At 34.2% G+C, this 13,584-nt stretch overlaps 1 protein-coding gene across 1 annotated transcript; it reads right to left on the bottom strand.

Moving 5' to 3' along the window:
* Nucleotides 1-2,622: 2,622 nt before the first annotated feature.
* LOC133189328 (uncharacterized) lies at nt 2,623-11,497 on the bottom strand. Its single transcript, XM_061324718.1, has 5 exons — nt 11,044-11,497; nt 9,365-9,586; nt 6,411-6,525; nt 5,205-5,357; nt 2,623-3,412 (listed from the first exon to the last, which is right to left on the bottom strand). Exons 1-5 carry the CDS (start codon nt 11,229-11,231, stop codon nt 3,209-3,211), a joined length of 882 nt encoding a protein of 293 aa, XP_061180702.1. The 5' UTR covers nt 11,232-11,497; the 3' UTR covers nt 2,623-3,208.
* Nucleotides 11,498-13,584: the final 2,087 nt, after the last annotated feature.

Below are 13,584 nucleotides of genomic sequence, written 5' to 3'. Positions count from 1 at the left end.
ATTTTGACAATAATTGGCCAAGGTGTTCTTAAATTATGGCCCATATTCTAAAACGTTCACGCACACCGCACAAATGGCCATAGCATTATCTCTGAGCCTTTGGCTCAGAAGAGCTAAAAATAAAAAATATTCAGTTAACTGCTTTTATGGCGATACAATCCGAAAACTCAAGATGCATCAACCAACAAAGTTGAACAATACTAAGCTTCTTAATATCCTAAACATTCAGAAATTCTAAATGTAGGTAACTGTGATCTACATTTTGGTCGACACACTCTGATAACCCTAGATGCATCAACTGAAAAAAAGGTTGAAAATGCTTGGCCTTAAATTAATTAAAAAATTCAAGTGTAGCCTTGACATTTTGAAAATAGGTCATGGTGACCTACTTTTTAGCTAACAAACTCTTGAGAACCCAATATCCGTCAACTGAAAAAGTTTGATGATTTCTAAATTCTACTATTATTCAGAATATTTAGAAATAACAAAAAAAAAAACAGAAGTAGGTCACGGTGACCTATTTTTGTCGATATACTCCAAAGCCTTAAGATTCCAGCAAATGTGCTATCAAGCTTCATTCTTTACTCCTAAATAAAACATTACCAGCAATGAAAAGGAAGTTTACATATAGGAGTACAGTACTTCACTATAATATATTTGAAAAGTGGTGTAATTCAGATGTGGATACTTAAAAACTCCATGGAACTTTCTGAAAATTTGAAATCACAAAATTTTATCAAAATCAATAACATGAAATCATTCGACTTTTTAAAAACTTTATTCAACCATTCACCATGATAAACCAAAAAACCAGGATCCAGTTGGACGAACGTTAGTTAAACTTAAGACGCCGTGAACTTTTTTCAATAATAATGGAACTCGTAAATTTACTTATATTGCACCATTGGTCATTTGCAAAATTATTTTGTTAATTACATTTCGATGTACACATAAGTGCTCCAAAGTTGATATTAAAAAAGATGCTTGAATTTCTGATTGACAACGTACTTTTTGGAGATCGTCTTCCAACAAACTGTTGGAATTCCCATAGGTACTAATGGCGCCCTGTTATTAGCTGACCTTTTCTTGTACTTATATGAAGCAGAATTTATTCAAAAACTTAACTTCTCTATGAAAAGAACAAGTCTCCTGCTATGGCCTTCAATTCAATTAACAATATTCATTTTCATTCCTACATTGATTTGATATATCCCTTTGAACTCAAAGAAAAGATACCACAGATTCGACCTGCTCCCACCTCTGATGTTTTAGAGGTCTGCTTTGCTCTGCTCCTGATTTGTATTGTTTTAATGGACTTATGAGCTAGAATACTGTTCGCAATCTCCATATTTCATAGAGTACTGTGAGTTAGATGAATGTATTGACAGAGAGAGCAAGACTTTAATATGAATTTGATGCCCAATGAAAAATTTTCGCTATGAGACATGAAGTCTCACAAAGTTTGTTAAGATAGACCTGATAAAGACACTTCATGTATTTAATCATTTCCATAATGATAAGCAACCACCCTCAGTCACAATGTAGTGCACATTCAAGTGTCTTCAAATCATGACACTTTAGGATAGAATAGAGCCAAAATATTACATTATAAAAGAATATCAATCACAGGAAAAGGCAAAAAACAAATCAGAACAGAAATTAATGATTACAATTATATTACAATTACAATACAATACAATTACAATTCTATGATAAATTTGAACACAAAAACAAATAAATAACAAAATATGACAAATGTAACACCAATGTTTATTTAAGAAAAAAAAATTCCTGATTGCATATAAGGAATATCTTAAGAGAACTGCGTATTCCATTTTCAATAAATGATTTTTTTACAACATGATTAACCAAACTGTCTTTAAATTATGATGAAATAATGAACTGCTGCCATAAGTGGGTTAATAATGTACAGTGTTTATCAATTAAACTGATATTTTTTGGGATCATGTACAGTGTTTTTCATTAAACTGATATTTTTTGGGATCTTGTACAGTGTTTATCAATTAAACTGATATTTTTTGGGGATCTTGTACAGTGTTTATCAGTTAAACTGATAGTTTTGGGGATCTTGTACAGTGTTTATCAGTTAAACTGATATTTTTAAGAATCTTGTACAGTGTATATTAATTAAACTGATATTTTTAAGAATCTTGTACAGTGTTTATTAATTAAACTGATATTTTTGGGGACCTTGTACAGTGTTTATTAATTAAACTGATATTTTTGGGGACCTTGTACAGTGTTTATCAATTAAACTGATATTTTTTGGGGATCATGTACAGTGTTTATCAATTGAACTGATATTTTTGGGGATCTTGTACAGTGTTTATCAGTTAAACTGATATTTTTGGGATCTTGTACAGTGTTTATCAGTTAAACTGATATTTTTTGGGATCTTGTACAGTGTTTATCAGTTAAACTGATATTTTTGGGGATCTTGTACAGTGTTTATCAGTTAAACTGATATTTTTGGGATCTTGTACAGTGTTTATCAGTTAAACTGATATTTTTTGGGATCTTGTACAGTGTTTATCAGTTAAACTGATATTTTTGGGATCTTGTACAGTGTATATCAGATAAACTGATATTTTTTGGGGATCATGTACAGTGTTTATCAGTTAAACTGATATTCTTGGGGATCATGTACAGTGTATATCAGTTAAACTGATATTTTTTTGGGATCATGTACAGTGTTTATCAATTAAACTGATATTTTTTGGGATCATGTACAGTGTTTATCAATTAAACTGATATTTTTTGGGATCATGTACAGTGTTTATCAACTGAACTGATATTTTTTGGGATCATGTACAGTGTTTATCAATTAAACTGATATTTTTTGGGATCATGTACAGTGTTTATCAATTAAACTGATATTTTTTGGGATCATGTACAGTGTTTATCAATTGAACTGATATTTTTTGGGATCTTGTACAGTGTTTATCAATTGAACTGATATTTTTTGGGATCTTGTACAGTGTTTATCAATTGAACTGATATTTTTTGGGATCTTGTACAGTGTTTATCAATTGAACTGATATTTTTTGGGATCTTGTACAGTGTTTATCAATTGAACTGATATTTTTGGGGATCTTGTACAGTGTTTATCAATTGAACTGATATTTTTTTGGGATCATGTACAGTGTTTATCAGTTAAACTGATATTTTTTGGGATCTTGTACAGTGTTTATGAGTTAAACTGATATTTTTTGGGATCCTGAAGACACCCTAACAAGAAAAGAAGCTCTGCCATTTTTAACCTGTCCTCTGCTTTCAACATGTCTAATGGTTCTGTGTACATTATCTTCCCTGGATCCTCTGCTGATCCTCTCTGTCCCTTACATATACTGATAGCATGCTCCTTTGATATTTTCAGCAAAACGAAAATTAACTGCAACAGAAACAAGAGACCCATGGGTCACAATGCTCACCTGTGTAACCCATTTTTTATCCTTACTTGGATATGACTTAGAATGTCATGACTTAAGTTGTTTTGCATATTAGTTTAAACTCTGTAGAAGAATACCTGTAAAGAATAATCTCCTAACAAATCTGTGTAAAACTTGTATTTAATCTATACCCTCCCCCCTTACCTAAGCCCAGGGCCATAATGTGATCCAAGCTGAATTTTCACTTGTGGATACCAGCATTTTAAACTAATTGTGTATCAGTTTTCTTACTATTTTTTTGCAACTTTATCCTTAAATAAATATTACCCCCTCCCCTTTATTGTACCCCAATCCCAGCCAGGGTGCCATGATGTGAACATGAGCATGCTTGTATATTAATCTGACTCTTTTGTTCTTGAGAAAAAGAAAGGTTTACTGCAATATATTTAAATGTGAAAAAATATTGTCCTCAGGAACCATACACTACATTAGGATGCCTGTTCTGATCTTTTTCTTATATATTCCTATGGAAAAATTTCATCCAACTCGAATCTATACTAGATGTTAAGATACTCTTTTCTTAGGCCAGCTGATGTTGATAGGTTTTTTAAAGATCTCTCACTCTTTCTCTCTATATATATACATATATGTAGAACTCCAAAGTGCGATGGGACTCAAAAGTCCGATGGTCACGCCAAAGTCCGATGGTCTGCGCCAAACCCCGATGGTTTGACACGCCAAAGTCCGATGGTGTGGAAAAACGATTGATGTTTGTGACATCATAGTACTACTGCACCAAACTGCTATGCCGCGCCATGCCAAGGTCTTAAATAAGTAGAAATAATTATCATTATGCAAAAACTAACCCTAATCTCTTGGATAGGTGCGAAACTAACCTTAATCGCTCGAAGTGTGTAACAACTATAACCTAGATATCTTGGGTGGGTGCGAACCTAATCACTTGACTACTGTGCGAGGACAAACCCTAAATCTCTCGGGTTAGTGCGAAGTAAGGACTAACCCTAATCAGTCGAGTGGTGTGCGAGGACTAACCCTAATATCTCTGGTGGGTGCAAGCAATTAGCAAAATCAGTAAAATTGTATGTGAGGATGAATACTGAACTGATGGCTTTTGAATGCAGGACAATGGCGTCAAGGAATGACGTCGGAATATTGTGACATCATAAACGTTGATTGTTTCTCCGCACCATCGGATTTTGGCTTGTCAGACTATCGCACTTTAGTGCAGCGCATCTCATAGGAAATGAGCCATCCGACTTTGGCGTCCGTACTGACATCAAACCATTGGGGTTTGGCGCAGACCATCGGGGTTTGGCAAGACCATCGGACTTGGGCGTCACCACCCGACTTTAGAGTCTTACATATATATGTAAAGGTTTGACCCTATTGGGACCCCATTCTAGCACTGGGCCATACTTAAATAAGTCTTTATCTATTTTACCACTATAAAGAAAAGATTTCTTCTTAGTTATGTATTTTCTGGATCCTTGCTTTTTATTTTTTTAAATAACCACTCCATATTCAACATGAATCAGTTATCTCCTCTTGGAAGAAGGGATTCCACTTTTTTGCTCTTTACCCATGTTACTCAAGGATGGCTTGTGCCAAGTATAGTTGAAATCTTGAGAGGAAAGTAAGAGAAGGGATCAGAGAAACAACAGACAAACCTTGATAACAAAAGCAACCAGAGCTTTTGGTTCAAATGAGCTAAGAATTCACCACTTATGATTTATCTAATAAAAAACTAAGACAACAAGACCTGTTTATTCTTACTTTTGTTTCCATACAGAGGATTCCAAGACAACTTGGATAAAATATGGAGCGTCTTAACTGGCTAACAAGCTGTATCCCGAACTGTCCCATAATTTTGGTTCCGACTAGCTCTTTTATATCTGTTGTATCTTGATTAACTGGAGCATCTTGTACCTAAAATTAATGAATAAAAAGTGGAAGTACATGTTCTGAAACATACTGGTTTGTGTTATTAACAGCATTTCACAGTGCTTAGTTGATGAAAATTTAAATATATTTTTATCCCATGTTTACCCCTTTATCCCGTGGATATGACTCATTGGATAAATTTTTCATAATCCACAGTTGTGACGTCACAATGGTTTTTGCGTTAGCGCGATGAAGTAAAATAAAGTGGAGTTCTACATAAAACAGAGTAAAACATTGGTTGTGAAGTATTAAACATGGGATAAAAAGAATCTCCCATGATTTGTAGTTGGATATGACTTTTATCCAACTCGTTGTGTGTTTTTATCCCCTCGCTAAGGCTCGGGGATAAAAAAACACACAACTCGTTGGATAAAAATCATATCCAACTACAAATCATGGGAGATCCTATATATATTAGCTATCAATTTTCATATTAATTTCCATGAATTTTTCAAGAAAATTTCTTTTCAGGCAGTTTATCTGTTTTCATGAAATTTAATAAATTAGTAAGATTAATGACTTGTGTCCAACAATAAACAGCACATGTCTGCAACAATAACACAACAAAAGTTTAGTCCATAGATCTGTGTGCAACAAAAGCACAGCACACACTTGCAACAATAAGACAGCAAATGTTTACTCCATAGACCTGTGTGTGACAATAGAAAAGCACACATGTGCAACAATAACACAGCATATGTTTACTCTATAGACCTGTGTGCAACAAAAGCACAGCACATATGAGCAACAATAAGACAGCAAATATTTACTCCATAGACCTGTGTGCAACAAAAGCACAGCACACACTTGCAACAATAACACAGCAAATATTTACTCCATAGACCTGTGTGTGACAATAGAAAAGCACACATGTGCAACAATAACACAGCACATGTTTACTCCATAGATCTGTGTGTCACTATATCATAACACGCTTAAATGTGCTGCAGAGAGTTTAATAAGCTTTTTTATCAGTTACATTTAAATAACTTTACACCTTCTGATTGCAGTGTGCCATTATAATGTTAGCAAAGTTACCTCCATTATAAATAAGAGTTCCTCCTCCCTGGTTTTAGAATACCAAGGGTAGACAATATCAGGTTTTTTCCACATAGTGCAATTTTTTAAAGTAAAGGACAACAGAGGTAATTCACTGAAAAATAAAAGATAAAATATTCTATAAACATAAGTTATACTTGTATACATATAAATTTTCAATGTAAGTCATGGCAGTGATTAATTATGGCCCTGAAGAAAGTTTCACACTTCAGAAACAGGTTACCTTGACCTTGTACAAGTCTCCTGAATAAGGGGGATTGTAAATCCACTGGTAATAAATACCTTTTAGGTCAAGTATAAGCCTCCAATGTTTCTTTGATAGAAAAATATTCCATAGTGATTAGGGCTCAATATTAATGAAAATACCCACTCGTCATGCTCGTCCATCAGACAAGTTGCGAACTAAAGTTACTTGTCTGAATCATTGATTACTTGTCCAACTCTGGAAGAATATATTTCCAAAACAACTGTAGAATTATTCTCAAAAATGAAGTAGTTATAACTAGAAAACTGACCAGTCAGCAAGGGCCCTGCTGAGGGGTAGAAATACAAGGGTGCAGCTTACAGAATGAGAATTTTAATTGATTACAAAAATTAAAAAATATACGAAGAAGAATATGAATGTATATTTAAACAAGAATAAAGCATGTGTTTTATAAAACGCCAGCCTTCAGTGAATGCAAATATCACCCAGGCTTGACCTAAACTTCAAAACAAACATCAGTTGCAGACAAAGGTTAATTTATCTTAAAGTGACAAATAAGGATAAGCCTGGAAAATTCTCTACCCCAGACAAGATAATTAATCCCAGGGGATTAATTGTACTGCTCTCACATCCTTTTCTTCTAAGTTTACAATAAGAACTTTTTCAGTAATGATAGAATGAGTTTATTATTGGACTATCTGTTGTAATTAATAGTATTCTTGAATTTACATATGGCAATGACAAAAAAATGAATAAATAAATAAATAAAATGAATAAATAAAAACAAAAAAAAAAATTTAAAAACATATCTTTATGTACATCTTGTTTTCAGATTTAATAAAATCATACCTCATTGTGTATTTTACAAAAATAAAGTATGAACATTACTTAAATCCACAGAGAATGTAAATCATTCAGAATTGACCTTAACTCCAAAACAAACTTCATTTGCGGACAGAGGTGCTAATTAATCTCAATTTGACAGAAACAGATAATGCTTTGGATTTTCTTCAAGAGGAAAGTTAATTAATCCCCAGGGACTAGTTGCAGCTTTCACAGTTTACAATAGGAACATTCTCAGCAGTTATCTCTCTATGCCCTGGCATTCATTCTAATGGAAAGTTAAGGAATCTACCCCACCACCCCAGCTCCAAAGTGGATGACATAGAGAACCAAACTTAGCATCAAAATATGTCTTACTGCCTCTTCAACCAACATACCAAATTTGAACTTAATTGGTCAACTACAAAAAAAGTTATTGGAAAAAAACAGAAAATTTGTGGACGGAAGAATGACAGACGGACAGACAGACGGACAGACAGACAGAGTGATTACTATAGGGCACCCGCAAATCCTTGAGGGGCCCTAATTAATATTGACCTTAATGATTTGTTTAAACATGAAAATAACAAAAACATCAATAATCTAAAATATAGTACATAGCACTGTCTGATATCTATTAAGTGATCATGCAGTATTACTCTCTCTGGTCTGTTAATGATATTTGGTGATGTGTTCAGTGATTCATTTTGAAAATGGTTATCATGGGTCCAAAGGACCCTTCTTAATGACAACAATGAGTCCCGTGCCAAAATCAAAATCCAAGGGTACCGTAAATTAGATGTTACAGAGGAAATTCTTGTGAAATAAAAAAGGGTATTGCACGAAAGTGCAAACGTTTTATTGTAGCTGTGAATGATTTATACTTTTACTATCAATTGTTCAAGTAAGAGTACATGATTTTGTGTCATAAAAATAATATATTGTCCACTGTGCACTTTGGTTCTATTTTTAGAAAGTATATACAGGGACCTAGTATATAGGTCCCTGGTATTTACGATCTCGCACATTGTATCAGTCATAAAATGCACAGAAGCAGAATGAAGTAAAAAAAAAGGTTTAAGAAGAAATGACAAATAGTCAGAAATAAAAATGATTAAATTTTATACTTCTTAGCTTGTAAGGAAAAACGAAAAAGAAAAAAAAAACCAATGAAACAGGTACAGCTTAAATACAAAGGTATGGTATTCGCTTCAGAAACGTTCCATGGTATAGACATAATCAGTGATAATCGAACTATGCTATCTAACTTTCAAATGCTTTGGACTGCAGTTGTGAAATCTGACCTGATGTTGGCAACCTTATACCAGATAAAATCGTTCATGCATATCACTCAGCATATGGATATGATGCAATCGGTCAAGTTTTGAATCAGATTATACCGAAATAATTTAAAATAATACATGTCCTTCTATAAATTTATTGCATCCAATGGGATGCACATTTATTGAAATAATGCGTCCTGAGCAAAATTTGTGCGTAATTTACGCAGGACGCACACCAAAATGAATCACTGTGTGTTACAGAGCCACTAAGATTGAATTATAACGTTTACAATTAAAAAAAGAATCTAAGCATTAGATAATTTTTTTTAGAAAAATAATATCTACAATATTCCATAATGGTACAAAAAGTAACTTGTCCAATCAGACAGTTTTGTCTCAAGAATGACTCGTCGAACACAAGATGAACTGGACACAGACAATTGGACAAATGTTAATGTTGAGCCCTGGTTATTCCTACATATATAGATCTCCAATCATTTTTATTTTTTTTTTTTTTTTTTGGGGGGGGGGATAAGAGAGGGGGGATTTAAATTTACATGAATAACTTGAGGCCACTATCAGAACTGACAGCTATACCCTGTTGTATATCTCATCATACTCACCCTTCACTTAAAAAGAAGATCTTTCCAAACACTTTACAATAATTTTGGAAATAATTTTTGTCTGGCCATCCCTCATTTTGTTTTGATGAAGATACAGGCTCTTTTAATACCAGTTTAAGCAGTAATTCTGTCTCCCTTGCAAAGCGTCTCGAGGCTGAGTTAAACAATACAGCAACTTCCAGAGCAGATTTCCCCACAGCTGAATCCAATGCTCTACAAAATCTGAACAGAAAAAAGTTATTACAGATAATTTTTTTCTTCTTTCCTCCAATATATTTTTATTTTTCTTCAATAAAGGGAGTTCATTAAATAAAAAAAATGGCAGCACCATACATGTATTTCCTTTCGACTGATGCAGAAGCAATAAAGTTAACTTGGGCCTAGATATATAAATATTCCAACCTGGGAAAAAAAAAAATAGGGTAGTTACATAAGAAAAACCTTTTATTTTATTTTAACATTTTATTATTTAATGAGACAATAAAAATTTTAATTTATAAGAGAAACAATGTTCACTTCTTTTCCCCAAAATGGTGGTTTACGATGCCATTTTCCCAGGGGAAATTGCTGGCAAGTATAGGATTTTGTGTTGTCTAAAAGACAGTGAACACAAAGTTTGTTTATTTGTTTGTTGTTTAACGTCCCTCTCGAGAATTTTTCACTCATATGGAGAAGCCACCACTTGCTGATGGAGACTTGCAAATATTGACCTATGCTCAGCACTTAGGACCATTGAGCAGTGAAGGATCTTTTTCGTGCCAGCACCTACTGTATCATGGAACCTTGGTTTATATGGTCTCATCTGAAGGACTGGTCTCCACGTCCCACAGTGGGATTCGAACCCACGAAATAAGGATCAACTCCTTTCTCCGCTAAACAGTGCTGAGGTGTTCATTTTATATTTTCTATTACTGTGGGAGAAAACAATACAAATATAAGTAAATGTATCAATTTATTAATTTGTACGGCTGAATCATGATACATGTGGTATTGCATGATCACATTGTGATACATATTATATCATTAGGTAGTTTGTGATACTCAGGCCTAGCTTAGGGCATGATTTGTAAATACTGCATAGTTAAGCATTTCAAATATTGACTTTTTAGCCCAGTGGTTCCTAAGAAGATGTTAAAATGACCCTACTGTATATGTCTTTTTTTATTATCTCCCTTGGAAAGGGACATGAACCTTCAATTGAGGAAATCTGAATTCCTTCACACATGGGCACTTTGTACTAAGTACCAAGTTTTGTTGAAATTGGCACACTAGGTCTGGGATAGAAGATGAATATGTGAGCAGTTTGTGATGATTTCAACAGAGAACAAAAAAATTTCCAAGCTTAATATTACAATTACTTATCAGCCAAGGTTAAAGTTTGATCAAATTTTGCATGAGTGAGTCAAACTGCAAGGTAAAGATCTCAAGGTCAAATATGTTGGTACCCAAAGAAAGGTCTTGTTACAAGGAATACACCTGTGAAAAATCCATAGCTCTATCCAATCAAAAGTTATGGGCAAGGTTAAAGTATTTGCAGACAAATAAACAAACAGATAACTAGAAAGCCAGACAGACAGACAAAGCAAAAACTACATGCCCTGAATCTTTGATTATGGGGCATAAAAAACCTTGATCTTGATAAGATAAACTGACTTTGAAACAAGTATACAATAACTTACTCATTCTCTGAATCAAATTCTGATGAATTTTCCTGCATCCTTTCGATGTCTTCATTTATCTTCCTAGATATTTCCTCTCTCGCCTCTATTATGTCTTTTGCTGAAGCACACCTAATGTCTTGGAGATCTCCAAGATCATATGAAAATGTCAGATCTTCTTCAAGTTGTCTTGTCAAAATGCTGGTCATTCTGCTGGGATCGGGACAAAAACGTTCCCTATTCGTAAAAGCATCTTTCACTTCTTTGATGAAATCTTCAAAGGTTTCTGGTGTCTTCTCAAATAAGATATTTAAGTACTCCAGATCCTGATTGTCCCATTGACTATGTGGGTTATAGTTCCCCGATTCATTACTTGAAAGTGAGCTTCCTGATCCAAATGAGTCCGTTTCTTGTTCAGCGTCACTCAAAGAAGTGTAATGTAAGTAAGGTGATGGTGGCTGTTTCTTTCTTGTTTGTAATTCTGCCTTACTGGAGCCTAGTGTTTGTAATTCTGCCTTACTGGAGCCTAGTGTTTCACTGTCCAAGACCTTTCATACACAAAAAAATGCATACATAAGAAACTGTAAATACATGAGCATGATGATTAAGTGAGTAATCTTGCCCCTGCTTGAGGAAACATATTTGAAGACTTTTGTATTTTATTCCAACGTCATCCAACTTTCATTCCCTTATTGTAACTGCACTAGTGTTGGATAATCAGAATTTTTTTTGTAATAATCAAAAAGTCCAAAATTTATCCTTATGAAAATCATTCATTTTGTATTGGACATGTTGTAAAACAATGACAACTTAGCATCCATGTATGTCTTAAAATTATTAGATTATATGAAATTTTATAATTCATAGCCACATGCCTCTAACATATTGCTGCAAAGAAGCACAGCAAACATCAAGCCCTATGAAGCTGTTTCATTTTTAAGTTAAATTTTTATATATGTTTTTAATCATTCTGAAAATAAAAATACTATAATCAACATTTAGCAATCAACCTTCAATTGTCTGTGACATATCACTGGTAAGCACCCTTGCCCCAGGGGTGATAATTTCATCAAACTGGGGGTCCCAGGTTATCAATATGGTTTGTTCCCGTTTTCAGGTAATCTGCCTAATCTGCACTTTTTTTTAGTATAGGAAATTTTATGTGAAGTATATACTGACAAAATTTACAGAGGGGGAAGCACCCTATGCCCCCCTTTCCCCCTCCTTATTCCTAAGGGCCTATATTTACATATTAGGTCAGCAGTAGTGAAATACAACCACTAATTGTATATGGCAAATAGATATTTATTTATCATGTGTATTGAGCATGCATGCAAATTACTCAAATGCAAAAATGCCCTTTCGTGCAATATTTTGCCTTTCATATATCTTTTTACAGAATTTTATATTATCAATTTGATGTTATAAATAAATACAAGAGGCCCATGGGCCACAACACTCACCTGAGTCAATATGGCCCTGCTGTTCTTCGTCAGCAGATTTCTTCTCCTATATTTCTCCTATATATTCATATATAAAGCTTTGATCGCCTGTTCTAGGCATACCCTACCCCAAGGTGCCATGTTTTGAATGAAATTGAATATAAACCTGATGAGGATGTTTCTATCTTCATATAACTAATCATGATTTTGCTGTTCTTTAAAACAGAATTTTAAATATGTCTAACACCCTACCCTGGTTGGGGGGGGGGGGGGGGGTCATGATTTGAACAAACTTGAACGTACACTACCTGAGGATGCTTCCATATCAATATGACTGATCATGGCTTTGTTGTTCTTGAGAATGAAGAAGATTTTTAAAGATATTTCCTGTATATGTTCTTTTGTAAAACTTTGATCCCCCATTATGGCCCCACCCTACTACTGGAGGATGCCTTGAACAAGCTTGATTCTACAATATTTGGGGATGATTCCATATCAATATGACTAATTGTGGCTTTGTTGTTCTTGAGAAGAAGATTTTTAAAGAATTTTCCTATATGTTAATACAGTCAAACCTCGTTATCTCGAACTTCAAGGGACCAAGGAAATACCTCGAGATATCCAAGGATTCGAGATATTCAGGGTAAAATACTTAAGAAATGTGTGCTTAGGACTTCAAAATCACTTCGACATATCCATGGTATTCGAGATTTACGTGTTCGAGATACCGAAGTTCAACTGTATGTAAAAATTTGATTCCCCATTGTAGCCCCACCCTACCCCCAGGGGTCATGATTTGAACAACCTTGAATCTACACTACCTGAGGATGATTCCAAATCAATATGACTAATTGTGGCTTTGTTGTTCTTGAGATGAAGATTTTTAAAGATTTTCCGTATATATTCCTATGTAAAAGTTTGATCCCCCATTGTGGCCCCACTCTACCCCTGAGGTAATGATTTGAACAAACTTGAATCTACACAACCTGAGGATGATTCCATATCAATATGACTAATTGTGACTCTGTTGTTCTTGAGAAGAAGATTTTTTTTTCTATATATTCCTATATAAAACTTTGATTCCTCATTGTGGCCCCACCCTACCCCCAGGGGTCATGAT

This window comes from Saccostrea echinata, unplaced genomic scaffold (genome assembly GCF_033153115.1).
Source record: "Saccostrea echinata isolate AGI-Se365-2 ecotype Australia unplaced genomic scaffold, CSIRO_AGI_Sech_v1 ptg000017l, whole genome shotgun sequence".
NCBI classification, from domain to species: Eukaryota; Metazoa; Mollusca; class Bivalvia; order Ostreida; family Ostreidae; genus Saccostrea; species Saccostrea echinata.
The sequence above is the reverse complement of the archived record's forward strand: the minus strand, read 5'-3'. Positions and strand labels throughout refer to the sequence as shown.

Coding starts and splice junctions, on each gene's coding strand:
- LOC133189328 (XM_061324718.1), bottom strand. CDS start 11,231: ATGACCAGCATTTTGACAAGACAACTTGAAGAAGATCTGACATTTTCA. Junction 6,526..9,364: donor ATCTTCTTTTTAAGTGAAGG/GTGAGTATGATG, acceptor TTTATTTTTCAG/TGAATTACCTCTGTTGTCCT. Junction 5,358..6,410: donor AACTCTTATTTATAATGGAG/GTAACTTTGCTA, acceptor CATTAATTTTAG/GTACAAGATGCTCCAGTTAA.